At 41.6% G+C, this 21,141-nt stretch overlaps 1 protein-coding gene across 1 annotated transcript; it reads right to left on the bottom strand.

Moving 5' to 3' along the window:
• Positions 1-428: 428 nt before the first annotated feature.
• LOC133050961 (histone-lysine N-methyltransferase SUV39H2-like) lies at positions 429-1,645 on the bottom strand. The gene has a single exon (XM_061135307.1). It carries the CDS (start codon positions 1,479-1,481, stop codon positions 429-431), a length of 1,053 nt encoding a protein of 350 aa, XP_060991290.1. The 5' UTR covers positions 1,482-1,645.
• Positions 1,646-21,141: the final 19,496 nt, after the last annotated feature.

The raw sequence follows: 21,141 nt of genomic DNA, 5'->3' as shown, positions 1-21,141 counted from the left end.
AATAACAAAAATAGAACTTGTGTATTTGTCCAATATGAATTAACTCTATTTCTCTAAATTCAAGGTGTATGGCAAATTGAATGTTCAGTCTTAGCAACTGTTATATCATCAGTTTAACAAACACTGAAGGAGGCATTTCTCTATATTCACATAGACTTCCTCTTAAGTATGTATCTGTTGATTTGCAAATAGTTTTCCTTTCATGTTTGGTATCTAACCACTGAATATGTATATTTAGAATTAGTGTATGTGACCCTATGTGCCTCTCTTCAAAAGTATCAGTAATGCATTTCGCCAATAGTCTGAAAGATGAATTATAAATCATCGTAGTGTATAATCTTGATAATATGAAAAAAGTCCAAAATACTTTTAAAATGTTAACATTAGAAAAAACACTATAATCGTCATAAGTTCTATTTCCTGAAAATTCAGTTGAGGTAACCTCTGCAGGTCACAGATCCACATTTGCACACAGTTCTGGCTCTCTTTTTGGCTGGGCTGTGGTCAATAGAATCTGAAGATACATCTCCAGAACCTTTCATTTGATAATCAAAAGTGAGCTCTTCTCCAGCATTGATAGTTCTCGTGGAAAATAATGCTATTCGGGGAAGACGGGTATCGAGGTTATCAATGAAAACATTGAACACCTGAAGGTTTGGGTTACAACTGTGATTCACAAAATGAGACACATTTCCGTATCGAGCTGCATCCACTGTGAATTCATCAGATTCATAGTCCAGATCAAAGAGATATGTGATTCCTTTGTTGTCATATAACTGCCCACGTCTCTCAGCTTCCTCACTGGTGATTACCTCTCCAACATATTCCATGACAAAACTCATTCTTTTAATCTTCACAAGGGTTTTTACACCCCAGCCACAGCCATTGCTAGTTCGAAAGATGCAAAGTGAATACTGTGTACCTTTCTGTACGATCCTGTTGGGACAGTCGGGTCCACATTGACACCTTGAGTTGCACTCGTAAATGGGGGCACCAGGTGGGATTTTAATTTGTTGATTTTTGTTATAAGCCAAAAGAACTCCAGCTTCAGCAGGACAACATTTTTCAAAGAAGCAATCTCTGCATGAACAACCAAAGGTAGCTTCATTTACTAAGCTGATTCCAGGAGCTGGTTTGTATTCATTAATGTAGTAGAAGTCTGAAGGGGGCCCCTCTAAGTCCACAGTATTTTCAACAAAAATCATTCCTTTGTGAGTCTTCCTTCTGTTGAGTTCATCCTGCCATCTCTGCAGGGCTATCCTTTGTTTAGCCTGCTTCACAATGTATTCAGCAACAGCAGGTTTCAGGGCTCTGTGATTTTCTTTTAGAGTTATTGCTTTGCCTTTCTTTACCTGAGATAAATAATTATGCTTGTCATTAGAGAACTGCTGGAGTAGTAATGGGCACTTGAGATTTTGCAAAGGTTCCCAAGTATTTGTAGAATCTGGCCATCCTTTCCATTTTACAAGATAATATTCCATATCCTTTACTACCTTGTAGTCACACAAGTATTCCACCTCATAATTGTTTAGATTCCTTTTGGTGATTCCAATCGATTTACATGTGAGCTTTTCTTTTCTACATAATTCCTGAAGAGTATCAAGTGAAACTAGGCAAGGCACACACCAAGCCCTAGCGGAGGAAAAGTTGGGCGATAATGAGTCCATAATCCATGCGGAGAGGCGCAGTGCTGGAAAACACCTTTCCCTTTCAGAAGGCATTGAAAGTTCCAGTCTTGGAGCGCGCGCACAAACACACGTTCAGCACCGAATTCTTTGGGGACCACAGAAATAGCACGCAAGTTCCTTCCCGGCGGGGATGACGATTCCCATGAGCCAGGGGCTACCGCCTCCAGTACCCACTTAGTGGGATTTCCTCCAACAGGGAACCGGTCCTCCCCGTGAGTCCGAATCGAGGTACATCCTCACTCAACTCCTTTCTTAGCCTTCACACCTCTCATAGCCCCGACCTCTCTATGCTCCTCCGACACTGAAGTCACACCCACACCACTGGGGTCCTCCCGCTCCCAGTCCAAAGCCAGCCCGACCGCAAACGTCCCGCTCAAACCATCACAAAGGAGCCGCGCCCCCTCATGTCCACGGACCTCGAGCCACGCAAGGATCCGTCGTAGCCAACCGGTTGCCCCTCAAAGTGGCTTTTATACCTTAGTTTCATCTGGTGCATATTTCATCTTCTAAGTACTTCACTGGTGTAGTGAAGTCCTCTAATGTCTAGAGTCATTGAGTTAATATAAATGGAAAAGTGTAGAACAGAATCTCCTTCATAGAGGGTTTATGTTGAACTCACCTTATATTGTATGGCGTCATGGGGAATGGGGCCACCATGTATTAGCCTCCAAGGTGATACTAAATTCCATTGTGTAGTCAGGACTTAGGTTCTTTGCCATGCTAAAGTCACACTTCAAAAAGCAAAAAAAAAAAAAAAAAAAAATGTGGACTAACATTGTTATATTGTTAATACCATGGAAAATAACCAGGTTTGATTTAATTAATTAATTTCCCATCAGAGGTAGCCTTGTCACTTTCACAGGGACAAGGAATTAGTCCCTTTTAATGAATGTGGTTTCTTAGAGGCAAGGTTCTGTATAGACACTGTGATTCTTACGGCCCATTCTATTTTCCCCACACTTATCTAGACAGGATCAGTGTTGTTACCTCAAGAGTTATACAATGGAATAGGGGGGAGTTATAGGTAATCCCTTCTTCTGAACTAGCTTGAAATAAAAATTAAATGGGCCTTGAGCGTTTGTGAATTGCAGTGTTTCATTGGGGCCATGGAACACTAAGTGAGGCTCAGAAACAGGGTGTTAATTCAGGCCTAATCATTTAATTCCACTCTGTTATGTGCCGTATTTATTGCCCTCCTGGATCTGTTTTCTATAGCCTGATAAAGAGACAGTGATTCTCTGAAGCTCAGTCAGGGACCATTTTATTTATATCGTTAGTTAGTCCAATAAAAGCACTGGCTTCAGATTCCTGCTGTTACTTTCTGTTTTGTAGCCCTGTCATTAACTATGAAAATGCTGATGGTTTTTCATCTCTTGGGCTGGAGTTGCTTTGCAGTTGAAAGCAGAATTTGTAAGAAGAGGGGATGGTCTGATTAGGCTGATAGTAGAAAATTCCAGGTTGGTGTAACCAGATAGATGCAAACTGACCAGGAGAAAACTCAGGTTTCAGCTGCAAATGTGAACTTGCCTCTCTTAAGCATGTTGGTGTGAAAATCTGATTGACACTTTTCAGGGTGAACTTAAACATGTTTAGGCTGTGATTCTGTTTGTGACCCAGACCAATTTAAAAGGAATTTTTAATCAAAAGCTTTCTGTGTCTCTATCCAAAATGAAAACAGTTCTTATCTCACGCAAAAAGAAATGGAACATAGCTCTATCTACAGTTGTGTGTGTATATCAAGTAAAGGAGAAGTCATGAAAAACAGATCAAAGAAATGCAATAGATCACATTTCAGATCTTCCTTTCCAGAAATAGTTTTAACCATATAGTTTAATTGATTAATGGATTGTTTTCTTAATAATCTATAAAGTGCCATAAAGAGGCCCAGAATGAGGAAGTGATGGTGGAAACAGATTTACAGAGGTCACTTGAATGAATGATACGGCAATCAGATGATAACACAGGGGCATTAATGTAACATACTGTGTAATTACCAGTGCTTCCAATGGAGTTAATGTGTAGTTATGCATGTGATAATAGACATTATTTCATAGTAGATATGCAATTAGCTCATGTCATTGGTGTGCAGTGCACAAATGAAGCAAATCATTACTGTTGTTTCAGTGCTAAAAGATGAGAACATTTTGAGGACCAACAGCCTCTTGACCAGACAGATCATCTTTTTAAGCCTTCTAAAGCATACATCCAGCAAGGAAATGTGAAAAGTAATCAGTGAATGGTTTCCATACTTATGATAGTGTTTATATGTTTGGAACATTTAGCACTGAGGATAGGTGTATTTGAGGAATGTGGTGGAAATAACATGAGTAGATGTACTTGAAAGTGTAAATATAAATAACCAAAAGTTATCATATTCTTACTGAAAGATAAGAAGTGAATATTCATTCATTTTTCCAACAAAGATTTGTTTACCATTTTCTATGGGAGAAAGACAGTTAAAGATTAAGGTCATACCTCTAAGCACCAGGTGGAGCCTGCTGATTTGAGAAATCTTGCCAGTTCCAATATGGCAGAAAGAGGAGGCAGAATTTTCCACAACCCCAAAAGCCATCTGAAGGGGATAAAATGAACAATACGTGAAATTCTCTTAAATATTGAGAGACATACCCTTGAACTGAGGAACATCTTTTTTAAGAATATTTGCTAAGTCCTCACTGGCTCCACCCAACTACATGGATAGGGTGAGGCAGACGTGAGGGCTATGCTGTATACCAGGACATCTGAAATGGTTAACAGCACTTAGTTCTTTATAATTTATGAATCACTCTCTTCTGCATGATCACATTTGACATTCAAAGCAAACTTGTGGAGCAGATAGGTAAGATATCTCCATTTTACAGATGTGGAAACTGAATCTCGTAGAGCTCATGTGGCTGGCCCAAGGTCAGCTGTGGAAAAGATGGTAGAGTCAGGTCTTCTCATCCATAATCCAGTGCAATTCCACTAAATCAGGATTGAGAGGAGACTTGTAAAAAAATAATAATAAATGGCCCCACTCATGTCCCTGCCAGCTCTAAAACTTTTTATCATTCTGTGGCAAATGTTAAATTCTGGGTTTTAGAGAGGAAAGGAGCTTAGATAATTTTAAAAAGAATTTCAAAGATGTGGGGAGTGTGTAGGAGGGGGTCTGGAGAGAATGGTAGAGTCACTTGGGGCTGATGAAATGAAATGCTGGCTAGAGGGTGCATCATTCTTGGGGTCAGAGGGTGTGCCAGCCACACAGGGTTTGCAAAAGGAAGCAGTGGGAAATATGCACTGAAGAATAGGCAGTACCCAGATGGCAGAGTCCTTGAATGCCAGCTCGAGAGTCTGGCTGAAAGTGAGGAACCACTGAAAGTTTTGAGCAGGAGAATGATGTCATAAAAATGACTTTTATGAGGATTAGTCTAGTGGTGTGCAGAAAAAAGTAGCTATTGTTGGCAAAGACACAGCTATGAGACCACAGCAATTGTCTAAACATGAGAGAGAAATTAATACTGCTCAAGAGAGTATACAACCACAAGGATTTAATGATTCTCTGGTGAATTAGAAAAACAATTTTAAAATGTTCTGAAGTATTTAAATAAATCAGTCACAGCTGCTCCCCATTCTTAAAAAATAGCTACAAATTAAGCTCAGCTTTTAGTAGACATGAAAAACAAAATTAGGCAGTCCTCTAAAATCTGGGACAATGCCCTATACTTAATAAGTGCTCAATAATTTTTTTTATAATTTTGATGGAAATAGCATTCAGTTCAATCAAGAAAAATCATATTTCTCTAGATGATCAACTTTTAAAGACATTGATATTTCTGTTAAAATATAACATATAAGGCTGCTTTAATTTTCCTATTTATTTTAAATGTACAGGTATAGAATAAATACATACTAAATTTGGAGGCAAGTAGAGGACTTTTTTTTCTTTATAAGCAGAGTGATATTAAATAGGATAGTAATAGAAATTTTAAAAGGAATTTAATTTTTGACTTGAATCTAGAATATTTTAGACATTTCCTAAGGGTCACAATTTCAATTAATTGAACCATGTGGTCTTAAGATCAGTAAATTCTATTATTCCTACAGAGTCTTGGGTTAAATTATGAACTAAGATAAATGAGCTTTTGGAGGCACCTGATTCTTTAGTATAATCATCACACTGGCTGGGTACTCATGATGAGCAGGTTCCTTAACATCTCTGGGCCTCCATTTTCCCATCTGGGAAATGGGGATGATATAATAGTGGCAGTACTTGCTCTCACAAATGAACTGAACAAATGTTAGCCACTTTTGTGATTCATTCCCTATCCTTTCTGAGTGCCCCCTGCTGCTTCTTGTGCCCTGTACCTGCATGATGTCTTTTGAGCAACATTTCATTCTCCCCTTTCCTGGAGGAAAGGTTACCTGTCCCGAGTTCCAGCTCATCCTACTCAGCACACTAATTTTGGCTATTTGATCATCTGCTGCAGACCAAGATGTTAACAAATGTGAATATATCTATTTAGCAGTCATGCCCGACACTTTGTTTGCATTTTGACAGGACTTAAGAGCCTTAAGACTTCTCTGTGGCTCAGATGGTAAAGAATCTGCCTGCAATGCAGGTGACCCGGGTTCAATCCCTGGGTCAGGAAGATCCCTTGTAGGGGAGGGAATGGCTACCCACTCCAGTGTTCTTGCTGGAAAAATCCCACGGACAGAGGAGTCTGGCAGGCTAGAGTCCATGAGGTCACAAAGAGTCAGATACATTGAGCAACAAACACTTTCACTTTTAAGAGCCTTAAGCCAAATACTGAAAATGGTATTGATTTTAGTTTCTTCAATTGTCCAGTGAGGAAGATTCTAGAGGGGAGTTATGGAAGGAGGACCTAAATCTAGCCACGCGTAAGGCAGACTCTGGGGAGAGCCTGGCTTCAGGGTGGTCCCTTAGTGGCTCCATAACTGACATTCAAAATAGTGGCCGCTCCGACCAGAAGCTGATTTCCCCCCAAAGTCAGTCCTGTGCATCAGGAAGTGTTTTCTAGTTAATAAAACGTGCTGCCATCCCTTTCACCTTTAGGAAACATGAAGGACACCCTCGTTGAGTTCAGTACCTACACTTCCTATAGGTTCTATGGCGTCCCATGTTCCAGCTGCAGTAAGGGCCCAGTGGGTCTTCCTCCTGCATTTACAAAACCAGGCATTTCATCCACAGCCGAGCTCCCCCTTGCCGGAAAAGAGCTGCCCGCATCCCTGTATGACGGTCTGCTTCCAGTCAAACCAATCGTGGCACTTGCTTCCCTGGGCCCTGGTGCCTACCTACAGCTGTGTTTACTGAAGTGCGACTGTAATTTGCTACAGCATGCCGGAGTATTAATAGACAATTATTTATTGCAAATCTGTACCATTTATACTGTTTACTGGCTGACACAATGTAAAATTTTGATCCAAATGTTAATGTGTCCATGACATTGCATAATTCTATTCCATGCCATGGTTTTTTCTCTTCTAAATGAATCGAATTTGCAGTACAAGGAAATGGCATTTTTAATGGATGAGTGATTTACAACCTCAAACTTAGAAGGCTATTATTTGGGTAACTAAGGGAGAATTGACTAATTGCAATAACACAGCAAATTAGACAAATTTAGGATTGTACTGGGAATAAATTCATAGCAAGGAAACAAAAATAACTCACAAAGTTCTTAAAGGGTAACTGAATAAATCTCACTTTAGTTTTACAGGGCGATTGTATTTTGGTGGGGGGAGATCAGGTACTTTTGAGGCCAAACAGACTTATAAATATTCAATTGAGTAGAACATAGATAAAAATTACCTCTTCATAAAGAACCATATGTGTAGGAGAGAACACTTCCAATTCTCCAAATGTTTACTGAAATTGCCTACACAAATGTTTTCAGCAGTTGGATGAAAACAAAGAGCTTTATAGTTATGTGGTTTTCATGAAAAAGACACCAATTTTAGCATATTTACCTTGTGTGTTGTTAAGCATGCAACACAATGCCAAGGAAGAATGATTTCCTAATAGAGATCCTCATGATTTTTCAAAATAAAATATGTGCATCAGCAAAAATAATATTTCTTTTTTTCTGAGGTATTCCACTTGGGTTGTTGATATCCATTCTTGTGATTCTGTTACCTCTGCCCACAGAGAGATTGTTAAGATAAAAAGTGCCTCGATGCAGCTCTGGGAACGACACTGGGATGCCTGAACACAAGTTCATTCAAAGTGAGGATTCCTTCAGTGTTTTAGTCCAGGTGGTCCCCACAAATTAATGAAGAGAGAAAACAGATTGGGGGAGGTGGCAGCTCTAAGAATAATGATAAAATATTTGTGCTTTCTTCCAAATTACATACAAAATGGCCTGCTCTTCTCTAGGAGGCAAGATCTGCCCCCGCTCCCCGACTCCAGCTTCACTGATCTCTTCCTTGGTTTTCTTTCCTGCCACCAGTCTTATTCCCTTTCTTTCTGTTCTCCGCTGTCTAGCTGATCATCTTGCTAAATGTATGCTTGTCTGAATGGTCAGGATATGGCACAAGCACTTTAGCATGGGACACGATCCTACTGAACCTCTCCACCATCTCTCATGCTGGTCCGCTTCTGCCCCTGCCCTACCCGCCCAGAGCAGTCCCTTCACCCCACATGCAAGCAGAAAGATCGAGATAACTTGGGCTCCTTGGGACAGGCCATTCATGTGCCTCTCTCACTTTGGAGGGCCTTCACTCATTCCTGCTGGTTCCCTCTGCTTGCGATGTGCTCCCCACTCTCTTCACCTGATTCCTTCTGATGCTCCAGGAGTGGGTTTGGATGATATCTCTGGGAAGCCTTTGCTAAGCCCTCCAACTGGATGGATGTCTCTGCCTCTCCCTCTCAGAGCACATCCACACCCAGGTGACAGCCTTGCTTCTTTAACCTCCTTCTTCACTGGGCTGGAGGCTTCTGGAGGGCACGCCCTGTCCTCTTTCCTGGACTTGGCCAGAGTAAACAGTAAACATATGAGGAATAAATGAAATACCTCCCTTGAAGATCTACTTTGCCCAAGGCCCTGAACAAGGCCTGTGAAGAATGGAAAAAAATCATTTGCATGTGCTTCCTACTCCCAAATAGAGCTTTTAATTAAGTAGGGGTGATATAAGAAGGCCAGAAATAACAAAACCGAATTTGATACAGACCACAATAAAGGCAAGTCTTGCTACAGGATTTCAAAAAATTGAGATTCGTTCTTTAAAAATCATTATCCTATCTTTGTTTCTCTCTCAAGTTCTCTGAAATCAAGCAAGTGAAAGTGTTAGTCGCTCAGTCATGTCTGACTCTTTGCAACCCCATGGGACTATAGCCCTCTAGGCTCCTCTGTCCATGGAATTCTCCAGGCAAGAACACGGGAGTGGGTTACAATTTCCTTCCCCAGGGGATCTTCCAGGGATCTAACCTGGGTCTCTTGCATCGCAGGCAGATTCTTTATCATCTGAGCCACCATGGAAGCCTGAAATCAAACAAACCATAAATTAAATCCTTGTTCACCCACGTATTAACAATGGGATGCTAGACAGCTTACCAAAGCCTCAATTTCCTCATCTGCAAAATGAAGACAATAATGTTTACCTTACAAGGTACCATGCCAATTAAGACATGGTGGGAAGGGCCAGTGCATAGAAAAGACTCGACAAATGGTGCTGGGAATAGTATTTCAAATGGACATGCTACTTGTTTCCTCAGGCCTGCTCCACTGTACTTCAGCCTTTATTATTTAGCATCTCATATTTCACCCTCCAAGTAGCAGCCTTATCTGCTTACTGGCCTATAGCCAATAGTTCATTTTTAAATTAGGACACAATATACTCAGCTCCTTTCAAAACTGATTGTAAATTAATAATTGGAAGGGATGCTGGCTACTAATAGGTTTTCATTTGGTTCTTTTTGAAATTTTAAGGACTCAAAAACAGAAACCATACCTTACAATACACAGGTAGTCAATGACTTTCTGTTGAATTTGACTGGAGAACTGAAAAACCTGTATTATTTGTTAAACATGCATTTATTGAATTCTTGCTTACACCTTCTTACTGGATCCATCTTTCCTTCCACAGACTTTTATCTAGAATAGAGAAATGTCAGGGAGAAATGGAAAGCAGTTAGCAACTGCAGCAATGTAGACAACAGTGATGTAATGACTGGTTGAAATTGAATCAGACTTTAACATTATTTGTACTGTCCATGTCAGATAGAGGGACCAAATGCCACTGCTGTAACTTACGTGGTAAATGAAGCCAAGTCATATTAATAGTGGACCCAAGGCTATATAGTATCAAGAAATTGAGTTGCAAAATTAGAGAGGCCTACACAGCTGTGTGACTTTGTACTGATCTTTTAAAATTCCAGGTTAGGGATTGTAAAATCTACTTTGGGAGATTACTTTGTGACTTAATTGAGACAAGTCCATGGGTCACAAAGAGTTGGACATGACTGAAGTGTCTTAGCATGCATGCACACATATATAAAACACCATGATAAGAACCTAATACATGGATATTTTTATTATCATTTTGAAGATAAGTCATGGAATCTGTGGTATTTTAAAAGACATAAGTTAAGGATGCCCATTTGAGAGAGAAGATTTTTTACATTATTCTTACTTGACTGAATGCCCTGGCCATTATTAGACAGTGCAACCTTGCCTTCCTACAGATTGTCAAAGAACGAGGCAGGTATTAAACACACATGGAAGGAGAAAGATCAATAGACCCCAAGGCCCTAAATAAATCAATGCAAACAGAAATTTGGCATTATTTATAATCAGCTACCACCTTCAGTACATGTGACATTGCTTAGTCTTGCTTTCTTTGCCATCATGCAAAATTAGAATGTGGAAAAATTAAAGAAATTAAAAAGGAAAGAACCATTTTTTAAGCTTTATTTCAGAAAGCCTGAAGAGCAGTTTGGCTCAGGCCTGTGCATTCAGGAAGAGCCTCCAATTTAGTTTTTGAACATCTTTTCTAACCTGTAACCACCCACAAAGACACAGTAACAGTTAAAGAAAACACACATCTGACAAAATTCAACTTGGGTACCCAGGTTGGATCACAAGGCTTGCAACAAACTATTAAGGAACATTGTTTACATGTTATTTAAGTAACTTTAGAACAACAGTTATCTCATCTAAAACATTTTGTGTTAACGGCATGGAATCTGTACAGTTTTATTAATTGAAAATATATGAAAAAAATAAAAAAAATTTTAAAAAAAGAAAAGAAAATATATGCCACTAGCTTTGTAGCCCTGTTTAGATGTTTCTTCACTTGGTAATACTTAGAACTTCTAAGAAACAGGAGTAGCTGAGCCACTGTCTTTACATGTCAGGGTTCACGCCCTTCCTAACTCACTCATCTGGTTAACACCTGATTTGATCAACAGGAGGAAGCCACCCTTTTCCCTATTAAATGCATTTATCTTACGTTCACAGCCCATCCAAGAAGAAAAGCCATAAACGAAATATATTGGTTAAGAGCCAGTTGTTTTTTTTTTTTTTCCAGTGGGTTTTGTCATACATTAATATGAATCAGCCATGGATTTACATGTATTCCCAATCCCGATCCCCCCTCCCACCTCCCTCTCCACCCGATTCCTCTGGGTCTTCCCAGTGCACCAGGCCGGAGCACTTGTCTCGTGCATCCCACCTGGGCTGGTGATCTGTTTGTATATGGAATTTAGAAAGGTGATAACGATAACCCTATATGCAGAACAGAAAAAGAGACACAGAAATACAGAACAGACTTTTGAACTTTGTGGGAGAATGTGAGGGTGGGATATTTCAAAAGAACAGCATGTATACTATCTATGGTGAAGAGCCAGTTTTTAATTGTGTCCAATGGAAGAATTCCTTGGGAGTTGCGTAGGGCTGTATCACTGATGAACATCAAGAAGAATTCAGATTTTATATTATTTGTTCTAAACCAGAACATTTTACTTATTATTCATAATACACGTTGAAAGCAGACACCAAAATGGCTCATTTGGAGCATTTCTGTGCTCGCTCACTAATGTACATTAACGCCAGTACACATTCTGTATTACGGATCCATAAAATGCATTTGCATAATATTGAAATTATAATCCCAAATGTGTAGTAAAAACCTTTATGAAAAATTGTTACTGCTCAGCTACTATACAGTGGCTAATTTTTAATCTTCAGCCTCTCTGCTGCGAGTTAAGATAGGGTATTCTTTAAATAAAAACCTCAAGAGTAGGAGCCTGGAACAGAGCTCTCCTTTCTTCTAAGTAGGATATTTTTAGGCGGAGGAATATAATCTCTACTGTGTTAAACAGCTGCCTTCACGGTGATCTTGGCCTTTTGTGGACTGGTGTCTTGACTTTAGATTCAGTTGAGCAGTATCACTAATTTACCAGCCTCGCATCAGCAGTGGGAAGAGGGTTTCTCTCATGACCCCACTCAAGGGTCTCTGCCGAGTCCATGAAGAAGCCATCTGGAAAAGAATCCCAGTGACTGAGCTGGCAAGTAATTTTGGCAGAGAATCCACTGGCCATGATTTCTTGATCCTGGCTCTGTGCTCACTGCTGTGATGAACTCTTTTTTTTTTTTTTTTACGATATATTTTTTTTAATGTGGACCATTTTTAAAGTCTTTATTGAATTTGTTACAGTATTGTTTCTGTTTTATGTTTGGGGTTTTCTTGGCTGTGAGGCATGTGAGATCTTAGCTCCCTGACCAGGGACTGAACCTGCATCCCCTGCACTGGAAGGTGAAATCCTGACCACTGGACCCCCAGGGAAGTCTCTGCAGTGAACTCTTGATTAAATTATAACAAAGAGCCCTCATATTGCTTCAATGAGGTAGATATATACATCATTCCTGATGAAACAGACTAGAAAGGCTGGACCTTTCCAGGGTCTCTCATCTCTCACAGATAGACCCATACCTGCTAACTCCCATATTCCAAGTGCTGAACCCAACTACAGTGTTAAGTACAAATGCTTGATTCTTCCTTCAAGTGATTCCACAATCGTGTTTTCAAATAATTGTCAGAGAGCTGAGCTGAGACTTTCCAGAATTAATGTTACCGAATTACATTTCTACTAGGCTTTATCGACATAGCTCTTAAGAAAAGGAGCCCCAAGTGGTTGGGCTGAACACTCACCTTGTGCCTGGTCAGAGAGTGTTTCCCCTATGGAAGTGGTCATCTCCTGGTCATTGGCCCTCATGCCTTTTCCCATGCTCCCAGCAGAAGTACAGGTTCCTGTGTAACCTCAGGAAGCTCTCCTCAATTCATGTTTACACAGTGATCAAACCGCAAAACAACATGTTCTCCAGCGCCCTCTCACAGGGCCCTGCCACCTTCTTCCTCTTCTCTTCTCTTCTCTTCTAAAATTTCAAGCTGCTGGAAGGAGAAGAGAAAATCGGAGTCCAACAGGCCTGCCTTCACTGGATGCCACCTTATACTAGGCGTTTTCCTGGTAAGGATGGAGGGAGAGCAGAAATGAGACAGAACAGATCTCCTACTTTAGTTGCAGAATTTGGGCTTGGAAAAAAAATTTTCTTTCTTATTTCCTTAGTCATTTATTTTTGTTTGTTTAATAGGTATACAATGCAAATCCAAAAGGTATAATAGTTCAAAAGTTATTTTTTATACTGTGGAAAGTCTCTTTTCTATTTCTTAAAACCAACAGGATGTTGATATTCAACATCAATTATTCAACAATGATATTTATTGTTGAATAAATATCAACAATTATTCAAAAATGATATTTTCATTTTTTCGTCTGTTAGTATCTTTGAGATTCTTTTTTACAGGGACACATAGAGCTGCCTCTTTCTTCTAACACATATGTGCCTTAACTTATTTAATCAGTCTTCTTTTGATGGATATTTAAGTTGTTCCCTGTTATTTGCTAGTATAAACACTGCTGCAATAAATTACCAATTCATACCACCAATTCTGGAGAAGGCAATGGCACCCCACTCCAGGACTCTTGCCTGGAAAATCCCAGGAATGGGGGAACCTGGTGGGCTGCCGTCTATGGGGTTGCACAGAGTTGGACACGACTAAAGTGACTTACCAGCAGCAGCAGCATCACCAATTCATCACCTTTTGAAATGTGTGATTAGATCTGTAAGATAAGGTCCTAGAAATGAAACTGTAGGGACAGAGAGATGTACACTTAAATTTGAGTGGATTTTGAAAAAATATCCACCATAGAGATTTAACCAATTTATAGTGCCCCCTTTCCCCAACCCACCAGCAACATAGGAGAGTTCCTTAGCTTAACCTTTCAGATCAGGAGGGTCTGGTAAGCGATGACTAGGACTTGAGAGAAGATGAATCCAGAGGAGGACTGTATGGAGGCCTGGCTTGGTGGATGGCAGCTGGACTGTAGGGGCATGTGACAGAGTGAGAAAGACTGGGAAACTCTTCATGAGCCCATTCTATTCATTTCAAACTACTCTGAAATAAACCCAAACATATGGGTCTCCTGTTTGCTGCTAAAAGTCTCCAGGAGGTAAATTCCACAGCTTTCTTGGGTAAACTATTTGGACTTCTCACAACTCTTCTGAAAGTCAGGACATTTTTCCTTATGTGTAGTATAAATCTTTCCTGAACACATCCACTTGTGAAAAACGTGTCTAATATTTCCCCAAAGCAATGCAAGTTCAACTAAATAGACAACATGATGCTATAATTTCATGGCTAGAGTATGTATCCTTTTTTTAAAAAAAATAGCATACATCTCCTAAATCATTTTAGAGTGATTTAACGCATACATGAGGGATACCATGAGTGTTTTTTTTAACCCTGTGTTTAATGTAGCTATGGACTTTACAGAGACTATGTGTATGTGTGTGTACATTTTAAAATTTTGCTACCCTCTCTTGTTTTATTCCTCTTACATATTCTAATCATAGAATTATCTTACTTTCTCATTAGATGCTGATTAATATATAGTTTTCTTAATAGCACTTCCAATATCACTTCTGCTGAATGAGAAAATGGTGATGTAACCCCGAGGTTTGTAAGTTATTTCTGAGTGTATCTTTCTTCCTCTGTTGAGATACAATAACTATTTTAAGAACATTTGGCATCCAAAAAATCTCTCAGCATTGTGCAAATTAAAACATCTGCTTATACTTTGACATCCTCATTCTTCAAAGGTTAGTTGGATTTGCGGTTGCTTTGTTCAACAAGATTGCTCTTAGAGCCCAAGAATGCACTTTAATTATTGGGAAGATATGTTTGACAGAGCTGTGGGGGAAAAAAATTACCCTTCATATTCACACCAGTATTAACATTTTTATAGAATGAGATTGCCTGAGAGTCAAAGAAGGGGGAAACTCCATGAAAATAAATATGAATCTATTTGGTCACTGGTCTTCTGCTGATTTATAAGACTCCAGCCAACGATTCTTTGCTCTGATGCCTAAAACTCATCAGCTTGCTCTCACACTGGCATTGCTGATTTCTGCTGAGGTTAAAGGCAGCAAAGTAAACTCTACTTCCAACAATAAATAACAGAGGGAGTTATTCTTTTCACTCAAACAGGCTTTAGATCACAGCAGACAACTACAGCCAGGTGCATTTAGCTACATTTGTCACTGCCACGAATGCAAAACATGTAAAGAATCTGCTGCAAAGGGGTCCCTAGCCAGCCCTTTCCCCCCTGAAATATTCTTCCATCCCCAACTGTGGTCGAGCTGTTGTCACCCAACACCAGGAGGAAGGGCCGAGGTGCCTGTAGGAACAGCAGCATCTCCCGACCGGTTTGTTCATTTACACAGGTCACTGGTGCCAGCTAGCAGACTGTGCCCTGGAAGGCTTTCTGGGTCTCTGGCCAAAGACTGGTAATCTCCCCGGGCAACGCCGAGATAACACATGTCAGGAGGCAGCAGTGGCTGGTGAGCCAAGTCATCACTCACCTCGCCCCACCGCCCCTCCTGGCCCCCTCTTGCTGCCGTCTTTTCATGGCCATTCCAGAAGCCACAGACCTTGGCTGTTGGATTGGCGGGAGGTTGGGGCAGGGGGGTGGGGTGGGGAAGGTAACGGAGCAGGGGGATACAGAACACAGGCGGCCAGAGGGACTTGGGGAGGCAGGAACCAGCAGGTGAGCAATGACTCATTTGGAAACGAGCAGCTGGGGGTGTGTTATCTGCATGTCAGAGACCCTTTGTTAAGGTGGCTTGCCCAGCTGTGTGGGCGCATCCGCGTGGGAGCGGCTGTGGGGCGGGAGATGAATTCTCAGGAGAGCGCAGTCACTTCCTATCTAATTTGTGCACAAGTTAGGGGAAGGCGCGCTCATCCGGGACCTGCGGCCGCCCAAAGGCTGCGAGGTTCTGAGATTTATTTTCCTTCCACCAAGTATGTTATTTCCAAACTCGTCTTTTCAAGATCTTTCAAATTCCCTTGAAAATGATTTAACAATTTAATGAAAACAACATTGAGACAAAAGCCACGTTGATGAGGGGCAGAGGTAAGGCTGGGTTGGAAATGAGTGACGAACCTCGTAATGAGGTGTGCAGCTTTGTATATTAAGCGATTTCTCTGCGGTACTTTTCCAGATGTGATGGAATACATTTATTTTTGTGCTCATCTGAACTGAAATAATACAAATGAGATAGTAAAAAGATATCATTACGTGCAGAAGTAGGAGAAGAATTTAGAATCCCAATTCCGTAAGTTAACAGCTGTGCATGAAGCAATTGGAAACTGCTTCCAGTCTGCAGGTTGCCGGCGAGCCTCTGTCAAACTCGTATGGACCAGTGATGATCAACGTGTGAATCCTGCATGTAGATAGTTCAAGGCGACTTTATTTCAGGCAAAAATAAATAGCTGGTAGTAAGAAGTCCTTCCCCACCTAAAGCCTGCAGTACGGCTGAATACAGCTACTGTGGTGGTGCAATAAAACGGGATGAGTTTTAAACTACCAGATGGTACCCTGTACAGTGCCTGAAATAAAATGGAGAATTAGGGTGCCCCAAGGTGTGCACAGGAAAGGCAATTACATGAAATAAATGGGCCTCAGGCCTACAGGATGCTCAAGTATGCTACACAGGAGACAAATAGTACATCTGGTGAACAGATTTTATCACACACTGGAAAGCCATAAAGCACACCGCTGAATATCGGATCCCCATCTCACAATGACATTTTACCTGTGTTGGTATTCAGTGCTGTTTATTTTAAAAGGTGCTGTAATCTCAATGATGTGTTTTAAAAGCTTCCTTAACATTGTTTTCGACTATGTACTATTTTGAGAGGGACAGATTGATACAAGGCAATGAGATTTTGTGGACAAATAGCCGCTCTGGTTGCAGGAGATTGTGTTTTTTCTTTCATTTATCACATTGCTGATGTGATTTTAGTAATAGGATTATACTTGTCAGCACTCCCTGTTTGGGAAAATGCCAACATATTTTTAATGCTAGTTCCCACATCTCCATTTCATTGTCTGTAACTGCACTAGAGTTTCCCTCCTCACCCTACCTCCTTTTTCCTAAGCCTCAAAGAAAAACCAGTTTTAGGTGGTGGGGGTTTGCGAGGAGAATTCATTGGCACAAAGCCGTTTCTTATTTCTTCTCCACAAATGCAAATCTGTTTTCTGTTTGAAAATTGTGTGTTCCTTTTCTATTGTAAAAAGAAGACCAAGGAACACACAACGTTCATTATTGTTTTAAGAGTTGCTGTAATAAAATCGTCTCAGTATTTAAAGATAGTTTTAGTGTCCCTCCTAGGATTCATTCTAGCTCTGATAATTGGGTAATTGCATCCCCTCCCCCACCAATAAATATTTTCACCCAATTAAGTTTAAAACGATAATAAATTTTAAAGAATTATAGTCTAAAAATTCATACCCTAGAACCAGTATTAAGTATGAATATTTATCTTAAGCTGTGGAGCAGTGCAGCCTGTTTAAATGTTTCTCTACCTCTGTGCAGTGTCCTTGCTTGAGAGCTATCGCTGGCAGTGTGGATTCCCTGAGTGCTGGGTATGAGGTAAGGGAGCTCATAACTAGAGCCTTTCACTCACCATCCCTTGACTTCCACATTCCAGTCCTTGTTTGTTTCCAGATAGCATTATTCAACCCTTCACCCACTCATTCACTCATTCCTTCCCTTGTTCGTTCATTCATTCCTGTCCAGTAACTTCTAATCCAGAGATGAGGCCCATGTCTGGAGCTGAGGCCCAGCGTGGAAGGCTCACGGGATCCACAAGGAAGCTACTTGTTCAGGACTCACTCTCGACTCCTTCCCGTGGCCCCACAAACCAACGTGGCCAAATCAACCTTTCAGGGCTTCATTACAAGGTAGGCCCTCTGCTGCATAGACGCTCAATGCTAAAGGGCAGTCAAGTGACCCAAGGCACTAACCACATCGTTCACATGTGTAGTAAAGCTCCAGCCCACTAGAGACTCACAAACCTCCTGTTCCCGCCTTAACGAAAGAGAAGTGCAGTCACAGTGCTCAAAGCCAGTAGCTTTTGGCAGCAGTCAGACGTGGGGCCCTGGAGCCAGCCGCAAGGACAAAAGGATGCCACTGGCACAGCCAAAGGCCAGATCTGTTGTTCTTGTTGTTTAGTTGCTGAGTTGGATCTGATGCTTTTGTGACCCTATGAACTGTAGCCCACCAGGCTACTCCGTCCATAGGATTTCCCAGGCAAGAATACTGGAATAGGTTGCCATCTCCTTCTGCAGGGGATCTTCCCAACCCATTGATGGAACCCACATCTCTTAGGTCTCCTGCCTTGGCAGGCGGATTCCTCACTGCTGAGCCACCCCGGAAGCCCCACGTCAGGTCTGGGAGAAAGGAAAAGAGCAAGAGAGACTTGGCCCAGCCGCAGCAGGAGAGAGAAGGAGGCAGGGAACTGTTTACTAGGGGAAGAAAGAGAACCAGGAGAGACTCAGGATGCTCAGCTGCTGGAAAGGAGAAGCCGACCCTGGATCCCGGGGACAGGCAAACCGTGAAAGTATTCCCGGGCAGCTCCCTGTCTTCCCTCCACCATCACTTGCCGCAGACCTGCTGCTTCCTGTCATACTTGCTGCCCGCTCCTCTAAGCCAGCCAGTTCTACCATGCCGCCACCAAGGGCCCAGACGGGCTCTTCCCTGGTCCCCCTCCGCCTCCTTCATCACCCATCTGTCCCATTCCCACTCTCTATGACGCAGGGGAAGTTCCTGGTGGCACTGGATGCCCAGGTGGTTGTACTACAAATGAAAAGTGGTGAGGGAAAAATGGCTTGAAAACATAAAAGCAGAGGTGTTAACAATGATTTAAGGTGCTGAATTCTATTAAAGACCATGCCAGTGATACAATGAGGTTGGTGGAAAAAATATAGGATATTTAGAGAAACTTTAGCTTCTAAAGCTCTGCATAAATTTCAACAGTTTTTGAGGACATCATCAGGGAAGTTTTTTTAAAATCAGGATTATAATACCTGAAAAAATATCCTGAAAAAATTCAGAATCTAGTAAACTTTGTTCTTCAAAACATTTCAGATAAGTGGTAGTGTTGGTGGTGGCTGTTGAGACAACTGAGGCAAGGAGGAAACACCCTAAATTTTGAAGTTCAACAGCTAAGCAGGAGCTAAAACCAATCTGATATTTGTCTCACTCTATCAGATGCAGAACTGATCAACATGATGGCAATAATGCATGATGTTTTATTCACTTTCAAATACTCCAATTGATTTTGATGATTTCACTTGGGAAATAAAAGTAATGCATTTAAGAAAATAGCTTATTTAAGCCAAGGTCAGAAAAAAGATGACAGGAGGGAATTTGCAGGGAATCTCATTTGTGTCTGGATTATACTTATTCAGATTTTTTTGTCAGTTCTTGATCAGCAGGCAAGTTGCAGGCTAGGATTGCATCAGGGGAAGGCGATGTGGATAGCTGTACGTTCCTAGGAGGCTCGGAAGGGAAAGTGTGTGGAAGTGTGAGTTCTTGTTAGGAGATCTGTAAGTCAGTTTCAGTGGTGTTTTTTCCAAGGTCACGTGGGACCACAGGTGGCTGCTTGCTGCCTAATGTCCTCTTGTCCTGAGGCAAGGTAGCTGAAGAAGGGATCAGACCAGAATTAGCCAAGGTTGCAGGGAGCCCCCCCCCTCCCAGGTGGAAGTCATCTGAGCAGGTGCAGAGAAAGGTCGTTTCCGTGGCAGCCATCACTAGGCGCTCTGCCCGGAAGGCTGTCTGGGACTTGGCGGACTGGAGGCGAGAGGTCAGCATCTCCGTCCGGTGCTGCTGCTCCAGCAGCCAGCGGGTCACCTTCTCAGAGCAAGGCCTTCCAGCACGACGGGTACCGTGGGGTGCGAGGGTCTCACGCCTGCCGCTGTTGTTTTCTAGCTCTGTAACCTTAGGCACGTTTCTTCACCTAAAAGCCTCAGTTCTGCACTCTATAAAGTGGACATGAAAACAGTAGTACCTTCCTCACAAAACTACAATGAAGAATAAACGAGATAATCCAAATAAAAAAGTCCACTGCCTGGCTCACAGTAAGAGCGCAACAATTTTTAGCTCTTGTTATAAACAATAATGCTGCAAGCAAGAAGAAATGAATTAGAGGTGTAGAGAGAAGGAGAGGAAAATGATGCTTTCTTTGGGGTGCTGTAGAAAAGTGTCAGAAGGCATATAAGAGATAAAAAGACTTGGAGGACGGCACAGTGGAGTGGAGGACACACAGGTGATGACAAATAGAATTCAATCAGACTCACTCTCCCCGTGATGTTGCAGGGCTCCTTAGCACCATGGAGCCATTAGCCAAGGAACAGGACTTCTTTAGGATAGAGAAAAATGATGAACGTGGAAGAGTAAATCTGAAACTGTGCTAGAAGCCAGTTGGTTGATGGTGATAATTGTGCGGCAACTTACCCAGCAGTTGGTGGGTGTGGTGAAGGTGGGAGCATAGGTATCATGGTACAGGTGGGTATAAAGGCTGGAGAAAGGGGAGATGGCATCTGAGGGTAATTGTTGGCTATTAAGAAGGAAAAGAGAGGACAACTTATCATCACAGGGTTATTGCCAATGCCATTTGAGGGTCCTTAGAGACCTGTGTTGGGAAGATCCCCTGGAGAAGGGAACGGCAACCCACTCCAGCACTCTTGCCTGGAGAATCCCATGAACAGAGGAGCCTGGCAGGCTATAGTCCATGGGATCACAAAGAGTCGGACACGACTGTGTGACTTTCACTTTACTTTCACAGAGACCATAGGACCTGCAGAGTCTCAACATGTAGATGAAGGTGATGCAATGGAAAGATTTTGTGCTTGCAGGAAATTGGTGACGTTGAAGAACAGGAGAGAATAAAAGGTTCTGAATGAATATAAATGGTATTAGATGCTGGCTTTCATTTCTTTTTAAGGTAACAGAGTAAAATGCATTTTAATTTGCAGGGAAAATAAGAAATGTAATGAAAATATGGGAATTGAATTAACCTAGAGAGCCTGGCGGGCCACAGTCCATGGGGG

This window comes from Dama dama, chromosome 33, assembly GCF_033118175.1.
Source record: "Dama dama isolate Ldn47 chromosome 33, ASM3311817v1, whole genome shotgun sequence".
Taxonomy (NCBI): Eukaryota; Metazoa; Chordata; class Mammalia; order Artiodactyla; family Cervidae; genus Dama; species Dama dama.
Note: the sequence above shows the minus strand (reverse complement) of the source record. Positions and strands in the feature narration are given on the sequence as shown.

Bases quoted from the DNA above. Each gene is read 5' to 3' on its own strand.
- LOC133050961 (XM_061135307.1), bottom strand. From the start codon at position 1,481: ATGGAATATTATCTTGTAAAATGGAAAGGATGGCCAGATTCTACAAAT.